The following is a 20,522-nucleotide window of genomic DNA, read 5'->3' on the forward strand; positions in this document are numbered from 1 at the left end:
AGCATTTGTTAATCGTTGTGCTGAGGAACCAGGCTAAATTTCATTAGCAATACAAGATGATAACAAATTTCTCTACACTTTATGCATTCAAACTCTGTAGCCATGTGCTTACTAATATTGTACAGTGTTATGAGTTTGATTTAATAAGATACAAATGGACAGAATTAAAGATCAGACATGTTTTACTGTGGACACTTTTCATGTGAGGCTGGTATTGGTCACACACTTTGACTTTTTGAGTTTGAATTCTGGTTTTGGGAGGTCGTTCCAGTTAAATCTTCTGACTTGGATCTTGAAATTCCAGTTTTTAAGTACAAATGAGGCACACCAATAATTACCCAGAGCCATTAGCATTTCTTTCATCCTTGGTTTGTTGTGTTTACTCTAAGTGATGTTCGAGATCCTTAAGGTCCACCGGACCGTGTTGCTTCCCCTCAATGCTGCGCTGCTAAAGTGTTGCATCTGGTCGGAGGTCCGTTTCCAGAGTGGGACAGGAAAAGTTTAGTCTTAACAACAAATCGCTAAACAAAAAATTCCAGACTGTTTCACAGCTTTTACAGTTCAAAACATGAGTGGAATTGTTCCAAACTTTGTGTAAATGTGTAATTAACACATTTTTTTTATGGAAAACAAAACAAAGGGAAACAAAACAATTTATAATTTCTGTAAATTTTTGTCATTCCTGTCCAAGAAAAAAATATATAGTGCCAGTTTCATTTTATATCTACTTTACATTTCTATTATGAATGCATTTTTGGGAAATTACTTAAATAATCTTAGCAAAACCAATCTAATTCATACTGCTGATGAACAGTTGTTCACTAATGTCAGTGCTGGTCGACATCATTAACCCCTCCCTCACCCTGGCAACAGTTCCCACCTGCCTGAAGACTGTCACCATCGTCCCAGTTCCTAAAAGCTCTGCAGCGACTGGTCTGAATGTCTAACAGCCAGTAGCCCTCACTTAGCCACTAAATGCTTCAAAAAACTGGTCATGACCCACATCAAAGCTACCATCAACATTGGCAAGGACCCTCACCAGTACGCATACCGCAAGAATCAATCAACAGAGGACGGCATCTCCTCTGTGGTCCACACTGCTCTCACCCACCTGGAACAGAAGGACTCCTACATCGTAGCTCAGTCCTCACCTCCTTCTACAGGTGTGCAGTGGAGAGCATCCTGTGCTCCAGCATCAACGTGTGGCATGGAGGCTGCACAGCTGCAGAAAGAAAAGCTTTGCAGAGAGTGGTGAAGGCTGCACAGAAGATGTTGGAGTCAGTCTCCCCACCATCACAGACAACTACACCTCCAGATGCAGGAAGAGAGCCACCTGCATCATGAAGGACCCCACTCACCCAGCACACACATTTTTTGTCCCACTCCTCTCAGGCAGAAGGTTGAGGAGCATTAAGTGTAGAACCACTAGACTGAGGAACAGCTTCTACACTGAAGCTGTTAGACTCACCAGGATAATCACTGTGAAAAAAACTCACTATAATGCCACTTGATTGGTGATATTACTTCGTGCTGCTGTTGTTGTTGTCGACGTATTGTTTTTGTACTATTAGTGTTTAGCGTTCATATCTTTGATCTTTATTACAGTTTTACTTTACAATTTATACTTTAGTTAAATGTAACTGACCCTGTGTGCACAATTTCGTTCCACCTTATGTACCACATGTGATGCAAATGACAATAATGAACCTTGACCTTGACTTTGACCTTGTTGAGTTATTTGCATGTGCAGTAACAGGAAGTGATGACAACAGCTACCTTCTGTGACAAAATTATGAAATGAAAATATACAGGTAGAACACATCTTTTGTGAGGACATAGGAACTCAGTCAAGTGAGAAGCTTGGCCAGTGAGCAAGCTGGTATAATGAAATAACTCTAAAATGAACATTTGAGCGCTCCGAGAGCTGAAAACTAGCCATGATTTGTAGTTTTAAGGGCAATGAAAGTTTCATTTAGGGTAAAAAAAACTTTGAAATATAAATTCAGAAGACATACAGATTTACCTTTGTTGGAGAGAAACTCCCATATTCAAAACATTTGATCAAACCTTTACAACAAGAATAAATTTCCTCCAAACAGTTTTTTTTTTTTTTTCATTCAAATCTTGGTTAAAGAACATTCGTGTGTTTTTCATATTTAGCTCTGTTTTCCTTCTCACATCTAAAGGGAGAGAATTTGGAGAGCTCCTTCCAGTTTTGTTACCAACATGTAAATGAACAGAGGGCTCGTGGCACATTCTAACGCAGGAGAAAAACAAGAAATGGAATAGTTCTGCTCGTAGTCAGAAGAACTTTGTGTTGTTTGACCCTGACCAGCTACAGAAACATACAAATAAAACGTTCGTCTTCAGTCTGAGTGAGGATCTGGTGCACAAAGATTAACGAGTGCTCACTGGAGCATTTATAGTAAATATGTTCATATTATAAAGACAAAGTCGCTTGATGTTTACACATTAAAATCTCTCTTATTCACTTTCACATCTTTTTTTTTTTAAACTTCCTACAAACAGTGTGTGCTTCAGTAACATAATTTGCTGTGAAAAGATTGAGCCCTTTACAAAACTCCATCTGGAAACTTACCTGGGAGTCCTACAAGCCCACACATGCCCGTCAGGGAATCTGTGTCTATCAGGAAGAGACTTCATGTTTTCACCTGTTCTAGTTTTTTAATTAATATTATTATTAATATTAAGAAAATAACCCCCCAAAACTGCCATTCTGTAGCTTCTATCCCCTCCTGCCTTCATAATACGCAACTCCCAGTGTCTTGGTGTTCACCTGGGGCTCTGGCTGTGTGGGAGGAGAGTCTTTACCTGAGGAAACCAGTTGCTCGGTACTTCCTCCTCCGCCCTGTCTGTGCACAGGTGTGCACAGGTGTGTACAGGTGAGAGAAGACTGACCTGCTTGATCTGTGCAGTAAGGTAACTTTCAGATTCCCCTGCCTTCTTTTAAAACTTGCTCTATACATGTTCTCTTTTGATATTTGGTTTAGAGTTTCAGATTATTATTATTTTTTTACTGATTTGAATCAATAACGTGTCCGGACTCGTTCTCTTTGCTTTAGTGAAGCCCAGAAGGAGAAGCTGCAGCTGCGCCGCACTTTGGGCATTTGTTTTGCTCCACGCGCTGCTGCAGGGGGCCCGCAGCACATTGTGCTGGTTTGTACTCAAATGTTTGAGTGATGTTTCACGTGCCATGGGTGTGGGTGGTCCACGGGTCCTGATCAACTGCAGGAACCTGTTCGTAACGCGTCGCAGGCGTAAACCGTCTTTGTTGGTTCAACAGGAGGGCGCAGCAGCCCTGAGGGTGGTGCCAGCCTCCACAATCACCAGAGCGGGTCTTATTTGTGTCCAACCTCCTCATCAGGGGTTACAGCTGTGCGTTCGGCTCGTGACGCCCCGCCAAAAAGAAAAAAAAAAAAAAAAAAGCGCCCGGGTACGATTCAGCTGGAAGATGATGCTGCGTTCAAGGACCGTAGGAATTCCTTCAGCTTTTGAAGAAACGAGTTACTCCAAACAGAGCTCCAGTATTTCTCATGTTTAGACTTTAGCACTCAGTGCTCGAGCTCTAATGTCAGAAAGGACCAGCATGGCCGTCCAAAGGCCTGCTTTACAGTCCTCTCCCTACCCCGTCCTGTTTTGTATAATCTTGCATAACATTTGAGTCGCAAAATAAAAGCAAGCAAAACTTTATTTGCACTTCTCAAGATACAAGTCACAAAGTGCTTTGATAAACCAAACACTCTGTTAGCTGGTCTGTGTGGAGAAGTTGGGTGGTGGTTATTTTTTTTCCACTTTGTAACCCCACCTGTAAGGTCAGAGCCGGGGGGGGGGCAGAAGATAAGATTAATTTATCACTCTGCTGTTCACTTTGTTACAAATGCTCCTGACAGATCACTGTCACCGCTACGCTCTGGTTAAATGGCCTCTGCACACTCGTAGTGAGATTAATTGGTTTACCCTCACTTATAAGACGTTGAGTTTGTCACCTCCATATTTAACTCCCTGTTTCAAAGTATAACACCCGATCCTCTCAGTATTTGTAGTTAACAAAGTCCCGTTTTGCCTCTGCTGCTCCTGGAATCTGCTTCTTTAATTTTTTGTCTCGATTTTAATTTAAAAAAATTGTTTAAAAGCCATTTTTTAAAATATGTTTGCAAATGTTTTCATGCTTAGTAATGTTGTTGTTTAACTTTGACAATGAACTGTTAATGTAATTTATGTTTCCTGGTTTTGCCTTACTTCCCTTGACCCTACAATTAATTTACCTGTTGGTGCTGCCAGGCCAGCACTGTAAATAAGAATTTGCTCTTAGTGTTTATGCCTGGTGAAATAAATAAAGATTAGCGATACAGAGGATAGGATTAAGGGTTTTACAAACACCAGCCTACTTTTAATTTACAAATGGTGCACTATTATTAATTTTAATACCTTTCTAGAATAAATCATTAACGTTTGGCAAAGAAAAAGTTCAGGGCTAAGTCAGGTGCCTTGGTGTGTGCCAGTGACGCATGGGTATGTGCAGTAAAACAGGTGATTTTACTGTTCAAATGCTATAGAAATCCACTTTCTACTGCTATCTCTCCATCATGGAGCCAGTCTTCTATTTATGTTTAACTGTTTTAATGAACCCCCAACAAGCCCTGTTATAAGTAATAAGTTGGGGAGTTTGGTTTTAGTTGAGTTTTTCTTGGGTTTTGTCAGTTCTATTTCAACAATTGTTTCCTTAGTACTATTTCCTCTCTGCATTTCAATCCGTTTTGCTTCCTGTTTTGATCTTCACTTTGCACTTGGGTCCTGATTATTTGCATTCAAGCCCCTCGTTTTGCTCTTCTCTTTGCCCGGTGGTGGTTGTGCCTTAAGTGATCGTGTGCCTTTCCTGCTCTGCAGCACCTTTTGGTTATTAATGTTTTCTATAATTTCATTACTTTGCCTACTTCCTGCTTGGTGACTTTGTTTTATGAGTCCTCATTGCTCACCATCTGTGATTTTACAATAAAGCCGAACAAGACAAATGTATCGTATAACGTTTTGTTAGAATTTGAGTTTCGAGTAAGACTCCATTTTTTTATTTTGTTTTGAACAGGTAAGGTTTTAGATAACTAAAACCTTCTGCTTACATTTGTCTCTGTTGAAGAGGTTTTTGACTTTTCCTTTAAACTTTATTAATAAAACCGACCTGGTTGCATGAACACACTGAGTGAAAACACCAGACAGTGTGGGTGGAGAGGTAACACACTTGTGTTTGAGCACATCCAGTAAACCGTGTGATTATTGTGAAGGCTGTCACATGTTGGCCTGGCTGCAGTTGTCCCATGTGCCAGTGTTTCCAACTCCTCTGAAACATCTTTACAAGAGCAGAGCTCTCGGGGTCAAACTGTGAGAAGTTCACACTCGACATCAAAAAGGACTTGTTTTACAATGTTTGTCTTTTGAAGCTAAACTCATCCCCTGGGAGGTGAATTGCTTCAGCTAGTCACGTCATCTTTGATATTTGTTGTTTTCCTGTTTTATTTGAATGGATGTGACATGTGGGAGTCTGATTCCAGAAAATGTTACTTTTGTACCTTTTGACCTGACATGGGGTTTGGTCATTTTTAAATCCACTCAGTCGATCTTGGCCTCCTTCTCTGATGGGAGGCTCACATTTTGACAGGTGCTTACATAAAATGAGACGTTGGCAGGAAACAGACCCCCCCCCCCCCCCCCATTTCTTTTATTTTATTTTTTTCCTGTGGGAATTGAATGCAACACGTTTGCAGCGCGTGTTGTGCGCGATTTGCGCGGAGCATCTCTGCGCCTCGTCTTTGCGCCTCGTGCCATTTTCGCGCAGAGCAGCCGCCCCGCATCACGCACGCGTCCGAGGCGTTCTGACATAAAGCGCTCGCATCCCGTGCTCGATTCCCTCAGACGACCCTCGCAGCCCCACGGACCGCCTCCTGGAGAGACGCGGCTGGCTCTGTTGAAACCCACGCGCGCGCATGCATGTGTATTTTTGGACGCATGGTTTCGCGCAGAGAATCGACAGTTCCTCAGAGAAAGATGGGACGCGGTCCGAGCAGCGTTTCCACGCAACAGCAGCGCAGGCGGCTGTGAGGAGCAGATGCTGCTGCAGGGAGACACGGCTCTGTAGATCTGGTGGTGGGGGGGCTCTGTAACCCCCCAGCGTCCTCCTTAAAGCCAATGCAGCGACAAAATGAACCAGTCGGGGGCTCGACCCACGATGGCCCAGCGGAGCGCAGTAAGAGATTTCTTTATCTGCAGATTTTGCATGGATTCAGTAGATGCACGTGCATGTAAAGACTGATGTCCTTAAAGTCCTCCTGTTGATGCTGATGCTGAAGTCTGTGATCCTGAAGGACCACCTGTGTCCTCAGATCACAAGGTTTTACTTTTTAAGTTGATGGTGGCTCTGCTTTGCCCATGGGCACATTGGCTTCTGGCATGACTGATTAACTTGACAATAAATATTTGACTGTATTTTCATTGTAACTTGCTCTGTAGATTGTTGTAGTTTCTCATATTTGTTTGAATAATTTCCTTCATATGTGGCTTTACACTCACGACAGTTGCCGTGACGTTGAAATAAAAAGGGTTAGAGGTGTTTCATACCCAACAGTAACATTAAGAGCTATTTGTGGACGCAACAGTTTACTGGTCTACACCATAAATAAATTGAAGGAAAAATGATGCGTATTATGGGACATGTTGAAACACAGGGTTTCTGTAACACACCTCCCTCGTTGGATTTCCACCTGGCACAGAAGATGCAGAGGGTGGAGGGGGTTATTGTGGAAGGATGATCCTCCGTCCGTTGTCTTTTGGGAAGTCGGCAGTGCTCGCACTGGGTCTGCTGGACACAACTTGACATGTTTTGCAGCACTGGTTTCACTCAAGTCGCCTTGTTTTTTTCCAGGACTGACAGCATTTATGTCTCATTTTGCTCTGAACAAGACATTTGCTTTTGCCTTTGCTTCAAAGTGCCACAAAAATGAGCCATAACAGTTTTGTGCTGCATTAGGCAACAGGTTTGCTTGGTTGATGCTCCACAAGAAGCCACATTGTGCACACCTCGTTGATGGCACTGGAAGTGAGTTCAAGTTCATCTTAAGGGAGACATCATTCTTGTCCGCAACACTTGTGGAGCTACGGCATCCTGAACATGCCAGGGTGGTGCAAGTTGTTTTTATTTATTATTTTTATCTAGTGATCAAAGTAAGGTGGGCCGTTTATTATATCTGTCATCCACTTGTGTTGTTTTTGCAGACTCTGAGCCAGATTTAAATTGTGAGGTTTGCCAAGAGAATCCAGAATGCAGACATCGTAGAAGTAACCAATGGTGGGCACAGCTAACCAAAAGGTTAGCTTTGATGATACTAAACCGCTAAATGGGTAAAACGAAATGCACGAAAGCAAATGCTAAACTAACTGCTTAGAGGACTGTCACTCAGTCTGTGTCTCATGTCTCCTTCCAGTGGAAGCTGTGTCGCCCAGTCACGCCTTGTCACGCGTAGTAAACCAATAGCGTTCGTAACGAACACTTCAAGACACGCCCACAACAGACAGGAACAAGCTAGTGGACTTAAAAGTTGGCAGACACAATTTAGCAGAAATTAATTCCATTAACTGTTCTCTAAGTTAGCAAAAAGGTTAATTCGTTAAACAAATAAGTTTAGCTGTTATAGTGGATTTGCTGAACTGTGCCCACCACTGGATGTAAATACATGTGGAAATTACTTCAATAAATAAATGAACTGGCAGGGCAGCAAAACTAAAACCAAAATCCTGGAACAGAGAATAACTGAAACAAGAGGTGCAAGGAACTACAGGAACTGATTATTATGAAGCTGATTATCCATGCTACTGATTATCCATGCTGCTGATTATGCTGCTGATTAGCCATGCTGCTGATTAGCCATGCTGCTTATTATCCATGCTGCTGATTTCTTACCCATAAGCTGCTGTATTCATACCCATCTGCTCAGACTCATGTTCAGGCTGCTGTTTAATTCACCTTATTTATAGTATATTACTATTATTGTTTTGTGTATATCTTAGATTCTTATATACCATTTCTTTTTTAATATACTTTTATATTATTGATATTTTTGGGTGTGACTAGGACCTTGAGTACACAATTTCGTTCCACCTCACATGTGATGCGAATGACAACAAAGTGTCCTTGAACTTTGAACTGTAGCCTCACATCATGGATATGCTGCTGGCGCCATTATTTCCCATTCTTTGCCGAGATCATTAATACTCTGCCACCAGAACAATAAACCTTCTCAAACTCACTACGGACATTTTGTGCACGCTTAAAACCATTGTAGATCTGTAGCTCTAACACATAATGGGGAGCCTACTGTGTTCCCAATAGGAACTTAAATCTTGCCAGAACCCTTCAAAGACCATCTATGTTCTGAATGATGTATTTTAACACCACAGTGGGTCGTCATCCAATGTAAAATCACATGTAGTACTGTCCATTGTAGTCTTGTGCCTGGCTAAAATCTACTCATGCCCTCAGCATTGGACTACTGCGTTGTGATCTTCTTAATAGCCTCATCCTGACAGGCTGTGAGAGTCATGCCAGGATGGAGCCCCGGGTATGGCGTGGTCATGGGCTTATGTGGTATTATCTTCATGAAAATGTGCTGCTGAGAGCTTTATGGGGTTACAGGAGAGCTATTAGTACTATTTGGCAAGTACTAAAAATGTAGCATCTTGATTGGCTACTTGCTGAAAGAGGTTTTTAACATGGCTGTGATCTAGTTACATTAATATGTCCTGGACACCCTATAGCATATGTGTCAAACTCGAGGCCCGGGGGCCAAATGTTGCCCTCGTGGACATCTTATCTGGCCCCCCAAGACTATATGTGAAACATAAAATACTTCTATCTCTTGAATTTTTTTCAGTAATCTTTGATTATGATGTTGAAAGCACAACAGAGAACATCAAATGAGACCAATCAAACTCTTGTTGAGGAACCTGTGACCAAGAAAAGATGTTTGGTATCTGGTTTGAGTTCATGTAGATTCTAAAATTGGCCCTTAGTTTGAAAAAGTTTTTAATTTTGGCCCCCTTTTGTAAGTGGGTTTGACACCCCTGCCCTATATGATTTTAATCCAGTTTGAAATGGGATTTACAATTAACGATTTGAACATTGTTTATATAGATGTTGTATTATGTAGATGATTTTGGACTGCCATGCCGAAGTGGCAATTTTAAATGTACATTTTCTGACGCAGAATGTGTTTTGGTTTTGATGCTACAACTTTCAGACTTCTGCGAGTCAAAGATATTTTTAAGAAAGTAGTTCAGCTCCTGTTTTTGCTGTTTGTTTCGAGTGCTAGTTCGCAAGGCAACAAGAAAATAATGTTTGGAGGCATTTGCATGTTCGATGCGTCATGTCTTCACATGCTTCTTCTGACTAATCTCCTCTGATTGGACAGATTTGTAACAACATCGCTATACAAGTGTAAACGGCTGGAAAAAGGATCAGCTTGGGTTATGGCAGGGTAGATTTAACATTTTAGACAGGGATCAAACATGCATGTGCATTTAAACTTCTCACACGTGCAGCAAGTTAATGTTAAAATCACGGTAAAAAAATAGAAAAATTCCCATTTGAATAAAACACCATTTTTTTTGTTTCCCATCTGGTTGCTCATATTTCCTCCCACTGTCCAAAAAGCAATGCCCAATTGATAAATTGGTTCTAGACTGGCTGTGGGGACTGGTGCGACCTCCCTGCGACCTGTGGTGGACTGAAGCTCATTTTTGGTTCTGCCACACATTTTGTTTAATGGGATTTCTAGACGCTTCAGGCTCTGGCAGACAAAAGGAATAAAATGACTATGAGTGTATTTTAAAAGAGTACTCTTACAACTTGCTTTAGTCATGCACTGCATTCTGATGCACTGTTAAATAGATTTAGAAACATTTACTAGCCCTTTTGGACTGTGTGGTAACGATCATCTCCTACATAACTTAATCTGCTGGTCTACATTAATAAGTTTATATCTTCCTTTACATGGAATATTATATTCTCTGTCGAAATATAGTTTCTCTTTTATTTTTCTCCTTTACCATCCAGAGATAAAGTAGTAGATAATCTCTCCATTATATCATGTGACAATAAAGTCCATGCTCAATAATCCAGGTATACAATCCAACATTTTTTCAGTCAGGTCATCTGGACAGTTTTTTTTTTTTGTGCTGAAATGTTTCGCCTTCGGTCTGGAAGGCTTCATCAGTCAAGGAAACACACAACAAAATTGATTCTTACCCCAACAGCTTACTCCAAAGTGGAACAAACCAGTTATGTTGGTGCTAAGATGGTCTCTTTGGTACGCCCCCTCCTCCATTGCCGGCCCTCTTCCTTGTTGACAGTCGTGTCAAACTGGTTGAAAACAGCAAAGTCCAGGAGGGGGCGTGACAAAGAGACCGTCTTAGCACCAACATAACTGGTTTGTTCCACTTTGAAGGGAGGCTACACTCTGGACAGCTCACAAGTCCATCGCTGTAAAATAACTTTGCCTTTTAATGAATTGCATCCCTTCATTTTGTTTTAAAGGCTCTCTTCACACTCTGTGACACCTTTATGTGACAAAACTCAACCAGGCTGTGGCACATCTATAAGTTTAGCCCATTTCTGATGACCAAATAGCTCCTGCTCCTTCAAGCTACTTCAGTCTTTAAATCTTCCCAGAGATGCTCAGTTTGATTGGGTTATTTCATTTCCACAGTTCTGGGATCAGCAGTTTTCTAATCAAACCCTGGTCTGTTCAACTTTGTCTCTGACCTGTGTGATGAGTTCCTTGGTCTTCATGTTTTTTGGGTTTTTTTTTTTTTTTTTGGCTGGGTGGTAGCCTTAACTACTTAGATGTGCTGCACTGGTGTTGATTCAGAGCAGGCATGTGTACAAAACCAAACCACTTGACACTTAATTATCTACAGGGGATCTTATTTAACTAATTGAGGCTTCTGAGGGTAATGGTTGGATGGTTGGGGCTTCAGAGTAAAAGGGTGAAAACAAATGCCCAGTTTTTAATATTAGCATAAACAAGATTTATGCACCATTACCTTAATTTGTAGAACTTTGTGTAGGTCCATTCCTTACAATTAAAATAAATCCATTTAAATGTCAGGTTGTAAGAGCACAAAAGGAATCTCTGCAGTAATGTCATATATAATTTGTTAGTTGTCCTGATGCTAAATGTTCTTTGAGGTTTGCCGTATCTTGATGGTAAAGTGAATCACATTATTTTCATTTCAATGTTTTATATTGGCAATTAACCTCCATGGTAAAGACTTTTTTCAATGGGCGAAGGTCAGTTGTGGTATCTGGAACCAGCATCTAATACGTTAGGGTGGAATCTCCATTAATTTGAGCTGTTTTTCTGAAATGGCTCAGATTTTTTATTGGATCAGGATCTGGAAAGTGGGAGGCAGTCATCACCATAAACTCATTATTGAACCATTTTTGCATCATGGCAGGGAGTGCTGTCATGCTGAATGAGCCAGCAGCTGTGATGGAGCACAGTTTTTATGAAGAGGTAGTTTGAGCGACTGAGACTTCTCTATTGGACAACAAGTGTCTGCAGTTAAGGTTCACAAGCTGAAATAAGGAAAATAACCAGGTTTATCTATGTACTCTGCTGGTTGCATGTCCATGGAACACAGGTGTGCACACATGCATGAATGTCCTGAGTCATGTTCACTCAAACATGGAGAACAGTGCAGACAAAAATGGCAGCAATATACGTCTCAACTGGTTTCTCCTCTGTGTATTGACCTTAGGTTATTTAGTCTGTGATAAAGAATCGTTTTTTATTGGGGGAATGTGTTTTTACGGGGTTGATCACCTTCCTCTAGAAGTCATCAAAGTCTGCCTTCTTATAAATCAGTGGCAGAGATTGAAGTTGCTCTGGGGTTTATCTTTTCCACGTATGCGCACCCTTTTGTATAAGCTTGAAGTGTGCCATAGCCGTGTTTTCATCATTCAGGGGGTGACCCTCTGCAGTCATTATGTCAGCGATGCAAACAGGAACATTTGATCTATTCAGATTTAGGAGCTCATCTAGTTTTTAGGAGTGAAAATAATTTTTCTGATAGATTTTTCTACTTTAATTTTGTCCGTAGGTCTAATTCTTAAACGATCAAGGTTGCTAAAGTACTTTACAGTCTAGCCAGATGACTAAACGACAAATAAAATGACAATAAAATGTACATATAAAAACACTAAAAACAGTGCATGTGCTTTAATAAAGTCTTCCTGTATGTTCTGCTTGAATCCAAAACCAAATGAAAACGATGAGTTGCTGCAAAAATCTGGTCTAAAAACTTGATTGGAATTTTTTAGCCTAAAAAAAATTCTGGAGGTGATTTAAAAATAACTTTTGACCAAGTAGAAGTATTTTCTCTTTACATCTATCACTAATGTTCAGAATGAAGCTCTGGGTCACCTAAACAACATGACCATCAGCTTTTAGTTCCCACAGAGCTCTGATTGAGAAAATGGAGATGAACTAACTGTCTTTGTTTCTGATACGTGCACATTTTAATACTTTCATATGATTATTGAAATGTTTTTTATCAAATATTCAGTCTAGAAAATAATTTAAAAACTATTTAATAGTCAGCCAAATTGAAGTTTCTTGTTTGTTTCTCCACCAGGTTCTCCACCCTTCTCCCATCGTGAGCACACAGACAGCCCACAGCAGGAGGAAGCCACGATGAAGAGGTGGAGCGAGGACTACCTGCCCGTCCCTGGTGAGGAGAACAACCTGGATGGAGACTTCAGCAGCAAGGCTAGGGATGACGAGTCCATAGTAAGATGTTTTCTCATTTCTGAAGTGTGCAAGTATGTAATGTGAGCTAAAGATGGAAACTTCTAGTCTGCTACAAATAAAAACTCTGGTTTGCTGTTCAGAGAAAGGACGGTCATTTCCAAACACATCGATGCTCCTTCTTGTTTGCAGTGTGTTGGGAGTTGACAGAGGATCATCGTTGGGTTTTCTGTTTGTCAGCCCTAATACGAACAGATCTGTTTGTTTTTCTGCCATTAAAGAGAAATAAACGGTGTGTTCATGAAAGCTGGCTCCATGGGAGCATCTCTAACCTGATCTTAAAGTTGGTTGTTCTAAAGGCTGCTGTGATCCCACTCATGAGTCAGAGCAGCAAATTTATAATAAACTAAACTAACTATGCCTTTTAAAAAAAGGACAATTAGATACTGAAGTTTATGATAATGTTCAAAGTAAATAGTTTTTATTTATTGAGCTGCATGAATAATTATTATTACAGAGGAGCTGGAAAACGCGTGCAGCAGCATTGTTACACGTGTTGCACTCGTGCTATATTTATTCATGAAAATTAAAAAAAATAAAAATTTTAAAAACCTAAAAACAAAAGATCATTACTTACTGCTGACAAGATCAAGGTTCAAGGTAGAGTTGCATTCAGGCCCAAAAAATCCGATCTGACCCGGCCCCATACGCGTAGCCATCATTACCGAACCCCAACACATTAACAGTAATTACAGGTCCAAACCTGAACCCCCCCACCCCCCCAGACATTTTTAATTGTTAACGGTCGGCGGACGATCGCGGCTAAAGGGGAAGAAGATCGGAGCTGAGGGAGTTTTTGTCCTCTCATGGCCGTCAAAGTGCATTAAATCCCTGCTTCTGTCTGCATGCTGCATTATTCAGACATGGACCCTGCTCTGACATGTCGGATATTTTGGGATCTCACCTGTTTGGGTCGTCGGTCGTGCGCGTTTGCTGAGTGCTGCAGCTGAATGAACATCCATTTGGGCTTTGATGGATCACTGCCTGGCAGTCCAGTCCCATCTGAAGCTTAACTGAACTTTTCTTTTTACCTCTTTCAAGGCCAGTCAGCGCGCAGTCAAATGGCCACATGCAGCCATGTTGCCATATAATTGAATCGTCAGCCGCGTGTGTCCGCTGACGCAATCAAAAGCATGACACCGGCCCGGCCCAAACATTAAGCATATTATTATAGCCTGGCCCAGCCTTAATCCGGGTTGGGCTCCGGGTTCGGGTTAGAAATGACTGCTCTATTTCAAGGTGACTTTGTCATTCACATCACATGTGGTACATGAGGTGGAATGAAATTGGTACTCAAGGTCCCAGTTACATCCCAAAGTAGCAAAAAATAAAATAAAGTATAAAAAGAAACGGTATATAAGGATCTAAGAGTGGGGGAGTGGTGGCGCAGAGGTTAGAGAAGGTGGGCCTGTGATCGGAAGATCGCCAGTTCAAGCCGACAACATCAAAATGTGGGTGGGGTAGGTGAAGCACCCACACCTTCCCCCACCCTCATTCGTCCCACTCTGGGCCCTTGAGCAAGGTCCTTAACCCCCACCATCTGCTCCTCCGGGTGTCCTAGATGGCAGCTCTCTGCTCCACTCTGAGGGCTGTGGTAGCTCGTTGGTCTGTGGTTGCGTCAGGAAGGACATCCGGCGTAAAAATAACTGCCAAGTCTTCATGCGACTTAGTTCGCTGTGGCGACACCTAACGCAGAGAGCAGCCAAAAATAAAAATAAAGATCTAAGATATACACTAAACAATAATAATGTAATACGGTATTAAACAGCAGCCTGAACATGAGTCTGTTGTGAGCCGATTGGTATGAATATGTCAAGAATAAGCAGCATGGATAATCAGCAGCATGAATAATCAGCAGCATGGATAAAGTGTCAAATCTCCAATTAAAGTGGCATTACAGTGATGTTTCAATTTTTCTAAGATGACTGCATTGCTTTTTATTTTGCCTTTATTTTCTTTTTTGGGAGAGTTACAAAAAAATTAATCAATTTATTTCCTATAATTTATTGTATGTACAATTTTCCTTCCTGCATGGTAGTTTTTAGTGTTAGAGTTCAGTTTACTGAGTGTTTTTGCAGAGATAAAATTGCACCCGAGTCCAGTTTGTGAGCAGTGAAAGAGGCTTTGAACATTGTGCAAGTGATCATTATGTGGTCGCTGGTGCAAAGCACTAATTATTTTGTAGGAATTACAAGCTCCGTTGAGTCTAGGGTTAAAGGAAGTTTTGTAGCTGCAAATTATGCTGGATGCAAAATGAAAGCAGCTTTTTTAGGTCTGATTGTTGGGTGGAGCTAGTTAAATGTTACAACTCACAATATTAAGAAATTCATCCACATAATTTGGATATTTCCATGTATTTACACTGTACTAATGAAACGTTAGAAATTCTCACAAACGTGCATGAAGTAACTGTATTTTATGCAAATGCCAGAGCTCTGAATGGGTTTTGTTTTGCAAGCCAGTATCCACCCATAAACACACAACCAACGCTACAGAAACCTGCCTGTTCTCTGCATTTATCCTCGGATCAAACTGACCCACCCCAGTCGAGTTCTAAAATCCCTGCAACCTGACCCATTCATGTAAACAGGGGCCTTTAAAAGGGACCACTTTGCTCTTCCGTTTTGCTTAACAGCAGATATTTATGAGCACTTATTTTTTTACATAACGGAAATCAAAGCGATGACATCAGCACTGTAACCTGAATGTAAACACCAATGTGTCTTGGCTCGCACAAGCAACAGTGTTTCCCTTTTTGGATACGTGAACTTGACAGATACAGAGAAGTCTATAGGATTTATGAAACTTATACAAGAAACTCTGAAACAACTGCCCCCCCATCATTAGTTGGTCTTGATCTTGTCATGCAATTCAGTGTTTTGCCAATGAGCAGTTATTAGTACTAAACATCCATGGCCAATGGACAAATAATAATAATAATTTGAAAAGGAATTTAGTTTCTCGTTTGTATTTGACCAAAGCATATCACAGACAGACACAAGGTCTGTCTTGGACCTGGACTTTGTCAAATTGATGGTTGCTCATCACCAGTGTGACTAACCTCACTCAAGAGGGTGATAGAAGCACATTTGTGGCCACACTTCTAAATCGATGTGACCATAAGTGGCTCAGAGTGTCTGGTCTGAGCAGTCAGAAGACCTGGAAGGATCCGCACGTCTCTTTCAGTTCTTCTTCACATCTGGCGTCAACACGAGCCTTTGATGAACTGATTGTGAGCGGACCTCTCTTGGCCATAAACAAATCCTTTTCCTGTTTCTGTTTGGGCTTTGGAGACATTTGCCAGATATGTTTGAGACACTTTTGCTGAACTGGACGCTGCAATCGTTGCTCTGTGGGAACGTTGTGAATTAAATCCCTTATAATGCAAAACTCGACAGTTCCAGTGTCCAGATTCATTTTATTGCTGCTGTGCAATGCAGCGGATTGCTGGACTGTTTCATTCTGAGCTTATCATGGATCAGATGTGTGTGTGTGTGTGTGTGTGCGTGGGAGTGCATGTTTTTGTGCACACATGTACGGGGGTGGTTGTGTGCGTTTGGAAGCCCAGAGGAGTGGAGAGCCTCTTTTCCCGGCAGTTTGGTGAGAAAAGAGTTCCCACTGGCGAGTGATGCATACACCACAACATCCTCATGTGCCCTCTGAGAAGTGTCCTCTGACCTTTGCCGCTACGACTACTTCCTGTTTAAAGGAGGGACGAGCATGCGTGTGAATCTGTGTGTATACCACACGCACAAGCCCCCTCATGATGATGTCGTTGGCAGGAGGTTAGAGGCTGTAAAGGAAAGAAGAGGGTTTATTTGTTTTATAGAGCTACAACCATAAAGACAGTTCACCTGAATTCAGCCGGTGTTTATGACAGTTTTATTGACAGTGCACTGTTTAATCTGTGTGGATTGGCTCATAATCGTTTCTTTATTATGATGCAAACAACACTGACAAACATGACTATTTTAATTGCGGTCATAAATTACCACACAATAGGTGCCTTTTAAATTCCTTTCTCTTTGGTTCATTCACTTGCACACATGGTGAGCGCACAACCAAAAACTATAACAGAACTTTTTTTAACAAGTCCTCACAATTATGCTAACGTTGTCATTAAATGCATAAAAAATAATAAACAGAATATCCATGATGTTTTATCTTGTTACATTACTCCTTCCTTAGATAGAGAACTTTACTAATTGGCTTTTCTATGTATGTGAATGTTACTGTAAAGTGCCCTGAGACAACTTTGTTGTGATTTGGCGCTATATAAATTAACTGAATTGAACTGAAACTGAATTTACTTCTGTTTTTACACATCAAGTTGTGTTTATTTGTCATATGCAAGGTTAACGGTACAATGACGTGCTCAGGATGAGAAGAACCGATTTAACTCTCTAAATAACAAAGAACAAACGAACAAGAAATACTAAAGCATGCAGTAAGGGTACAAAAATAAAGTACCGAAAAGTGAAAAGGTAAATATAATACTTATAATGTCCTAAAGAGAAAATAGTAATCAACAACAACATGGTATTAATGGTGCAAGCAGGATGAATTTGTATGTATAAGTATTTCAAGGTAGTAATAAGCTAAAATGTATGTGGTATACATTGTTTCTACATAAAGTGATATACATTTGAAATAAAGAAATGAAAATATTTAACTGTTTGAATTACTTTTGTGGCTAATATTCCAATGTAAACACTATTTTACTGACAACATTTTTAGGTGGGAAGACGTCAGTCTAACTTGCTCCGTAACTCATTTGATTTAGTTTTTGCACATTTAGGCACCACGGAGTAAAATTCTCCAGAGGGCTAAATGTAGCGCATATTCAAACAAACATCTGTCCTTTAGATAAATGGTGAGGCTTGTACGTCAACGTACTGGAGTCATTGGAAGTTGCTGGGCACATGTGTGTGCGTGCGCTTGTCTACTTTGTGCCTTAGTGTTTAATTTGGGCCTTCCAGAGCCGTGTTACTATCATCTCAGCTATCAGACTCGCACACAAACTGTAATTCTATCGTGTAAGAACAACCTCAATCTGTTGTAAGATTAATCAAAATGAAGCTTAATTACAAAAAAAACCCATCCTCGGGTCTATAACAGGATCTAACATTAGCTAAATACAGATGAACACATGCTGTATTAAACTGTTATTTATTTCATTGATGCTAAGCCAAAATGCAGTCAGGGTGTTCAATCCAAGTAAGCGTCATGGTTCAGTAGTTTGTAGAAACACCTTGTTATGGCGAAAACTTGAAGTCTCTCAACACCTTGATTCTTTTCTTTTGCGTTCGTTTTGTTGAGTTATTTTTATTTTTCTGCTGCTTGAAAGTTCATTGATCAATGACGGGCACGGGCTTGGGACTACAAAACAAGTCCACTCATCAACCTTCCACCACCGGCCTGATGGTTGACGTGAGCTGTTTGTGCTGATGTGTTTGGAGTTCTACAAACATTGTGCTGCGTGTCATCGACGGACATCTTTGGTACTTTGATGTCATTGTTTCAGAATTCATGTGGTTTGTTCGGATGAATGATTGCAAACTTAAACTGTGCTAATATATTTAACAGGAGAGTCCTAAACAAGCCTTGAAAGTTTAGTCTTTTTCTAATGGTACTTTTATATAATAGAGTAATAGTACTTTTACCCAATAGTATCTTTTAACATATTTCTTAATGGTGCAGGAACACTGCTATTTACCATGCTGACTGAGGCCTGTGCGGTTTTATACACCTGAATATTACACATTCTGACCTTGAGGTGAACTTAATGGGATGTTCACCCCAGATACAGTGAATGTTTTTTTTCCACTTCCACTTGAAACTTTGTGAGACAATCTGGAGACCCCCTCCCAAATGCTGAACTTGTCTCCAACAATGGCAGCCAAGTACTGTCTTTATGTTGCGTTTAGCTAATGACGAGTCAAGTGGATGGTTTTGTGCCTTCATGTGTACAGTGTGAGGGGGCATGTGAATTTGCCAGCCGACATTTGTTTTGTAGACTTAAAAAAAAAGACGTTTGACCATGTTCCCTAGAAGTACCCTATGGGGGGTGCTCTGTGATTATGGGAGTGGATGTTTGCACAGATCCAGGTGGTTGAAATTATATTTTTTTTTTCCAAAAGGTGGCTGGACTCTCTTTAAAAATAGGGTGTGAAATTCAGTTATCCGAGAGTGACTCGGAGTAGAGCCACTGCTCCTCCACATCAAGAAGAGTGAGTTGAGGTGGTTCAGGCATCTGGTAAGAATGCCATGTTAGCTTCATGCCCCCTTGGCTGGCTTGGGACCACTTTGAAACCTTGAAGTCTGAGATCAAATCTGGAAGAGGTGGCTGTGGAAAGGGATGTCTGGGACTCTACTCAAGCTGCTTTCCTGGCAACCCAACTTCAGAACATAAGGATGGATGGATTGGTGGATGGATTGATGGATGTATGACTTCCTTTTTGTTCCAAACAAGGAGTCCAGTCTCAACAAACTGGTTGTTTAACCAGATTCATCCCAAAGCATGACCATGTTTCTGCATGGGCGCTCGTGTGTCTTCAAAACAACGAGATTGGCGAACGCCTTCCTACTGCCTGAAGTTTAATCAGTTTGCAACATGTCATCTGGACCAAACTGGAAATGTTTCTATTTTTTGTGTGAATTTGCTGATATTGAAGTGACAGCAACAACTGTCAGAGTGTGATAACTCTATTGTTCTCTCACTTGATCAAATCCCAAATAACCTCGTCATGTCAGTCTATTCACCACCCACATGTGGAATATATTCAAAGAGATGCATGGAAATGATAAACAAGAAAATAGCAGTTTTTTTTGTCACATCACTGTCACTTCCCGCTCTTCTAAAATATTCTTCCTCTTCTTCAAAATTGAAGCCATCATTTTATATTAAGATGAAAATTACATCTATTGAAAGCGGCTGGCTTTACTGGCATAACTCTCTGTATATGAAGAATCAGTTTTATTTAGTTGCAGTGTTGATGTGAAACTGAAATTGCATGTTGTTGCTTCTATACATGAACATATAGACGTCACTGATGAGTTTCCTTTTTTTTTTTAAATCATCCATCATGCCTGTCATTCCCTAAATTTAGTGTTGACCCTCCCTAAAAGTGTTGTTTGCTGTAGGAGTTTCAGATAAGATATTATTGATTATCAACACAGGGAGTTATAATAGGAACTTTTTAAAAATTAAAACTGTTTTTGTTTGCTGCTTCTGGAAAGCATTTTAAAGCCTTTAGAGGAGAAAAAAAGATGCATGAAGAATACCTCTGCATGACGTTTAAATATTTAATTGGTATGTATTGTGTACATATCAAGTACTTATTCGTCAGCTGTTCTTATTGTTTTGTTTTCTTTTAAGCTTGTATCTGTATTTCTGTAAAGCACTTTGTGATTTTGTCTGTGAAAAGTGCTGTATAAATTAAATTTATTTACTTATCAGGTTAGAAAACCTCATTTTTACCTGAAATTTAATGCTGGAAAAAACAACATAAGGATGTACATTACTTGGCAGAAACCACATTGGTGTGTCTCTAAGATCCACTTGCTTGGCTGTTGAGACGTGTGTTTGTTGGTCCCTGTTGAGCAAGATGTTTTGCTTAGCATGGCCTGTACTAAAGAAGGTCTCTA

The 20,522-nt window shown here is 40.6% G+C and overlaps 1 protein-coding gene across 1 annotated transcript in view; it reads left to right on the forward strand.

Annotated features, from left to right (window-relative positions):
- Positions 1–5,760: 5,760 nt before the first annotated feature.
- LOC119426724 (anoctamin-1-like) overlaps positions 5,761–20,522 on the forward strand; it is a 28,111-nt gene continuing 13,349 nt past the window's right edge. Inside the window, exons 1-2 of the mRNA XM_037694310.1 lie at positions 5,761–6,259; positions 12,703–12,857. Coding sequence (XP_037550238.1) covers positions 6,202–6,259; positions 12,703–12,857 — 213 coding nt within the window. The 5' untranslated portion in view covers positions 5,761–6,201. The remainder of the gene's footprint in view (positions 6,260–12,702; positions 12,858–20,522) is intronic.

The sequence above is a fragment of the Nematolebias whitei genome, chromosome 2, assembly GCF_014905685.2.
Source record: "Nematolebias whitei isolate Nwh7 chromosome 2, NemWhi1, whole genome shotgun sequence".
Taxonomy (NCBI): Eukaryota; Metazoa; Chordata; class Actinopteri; order Cyprinodontiformes; family Rivulidae; genus Nematolebias; species Nematolebias whitei.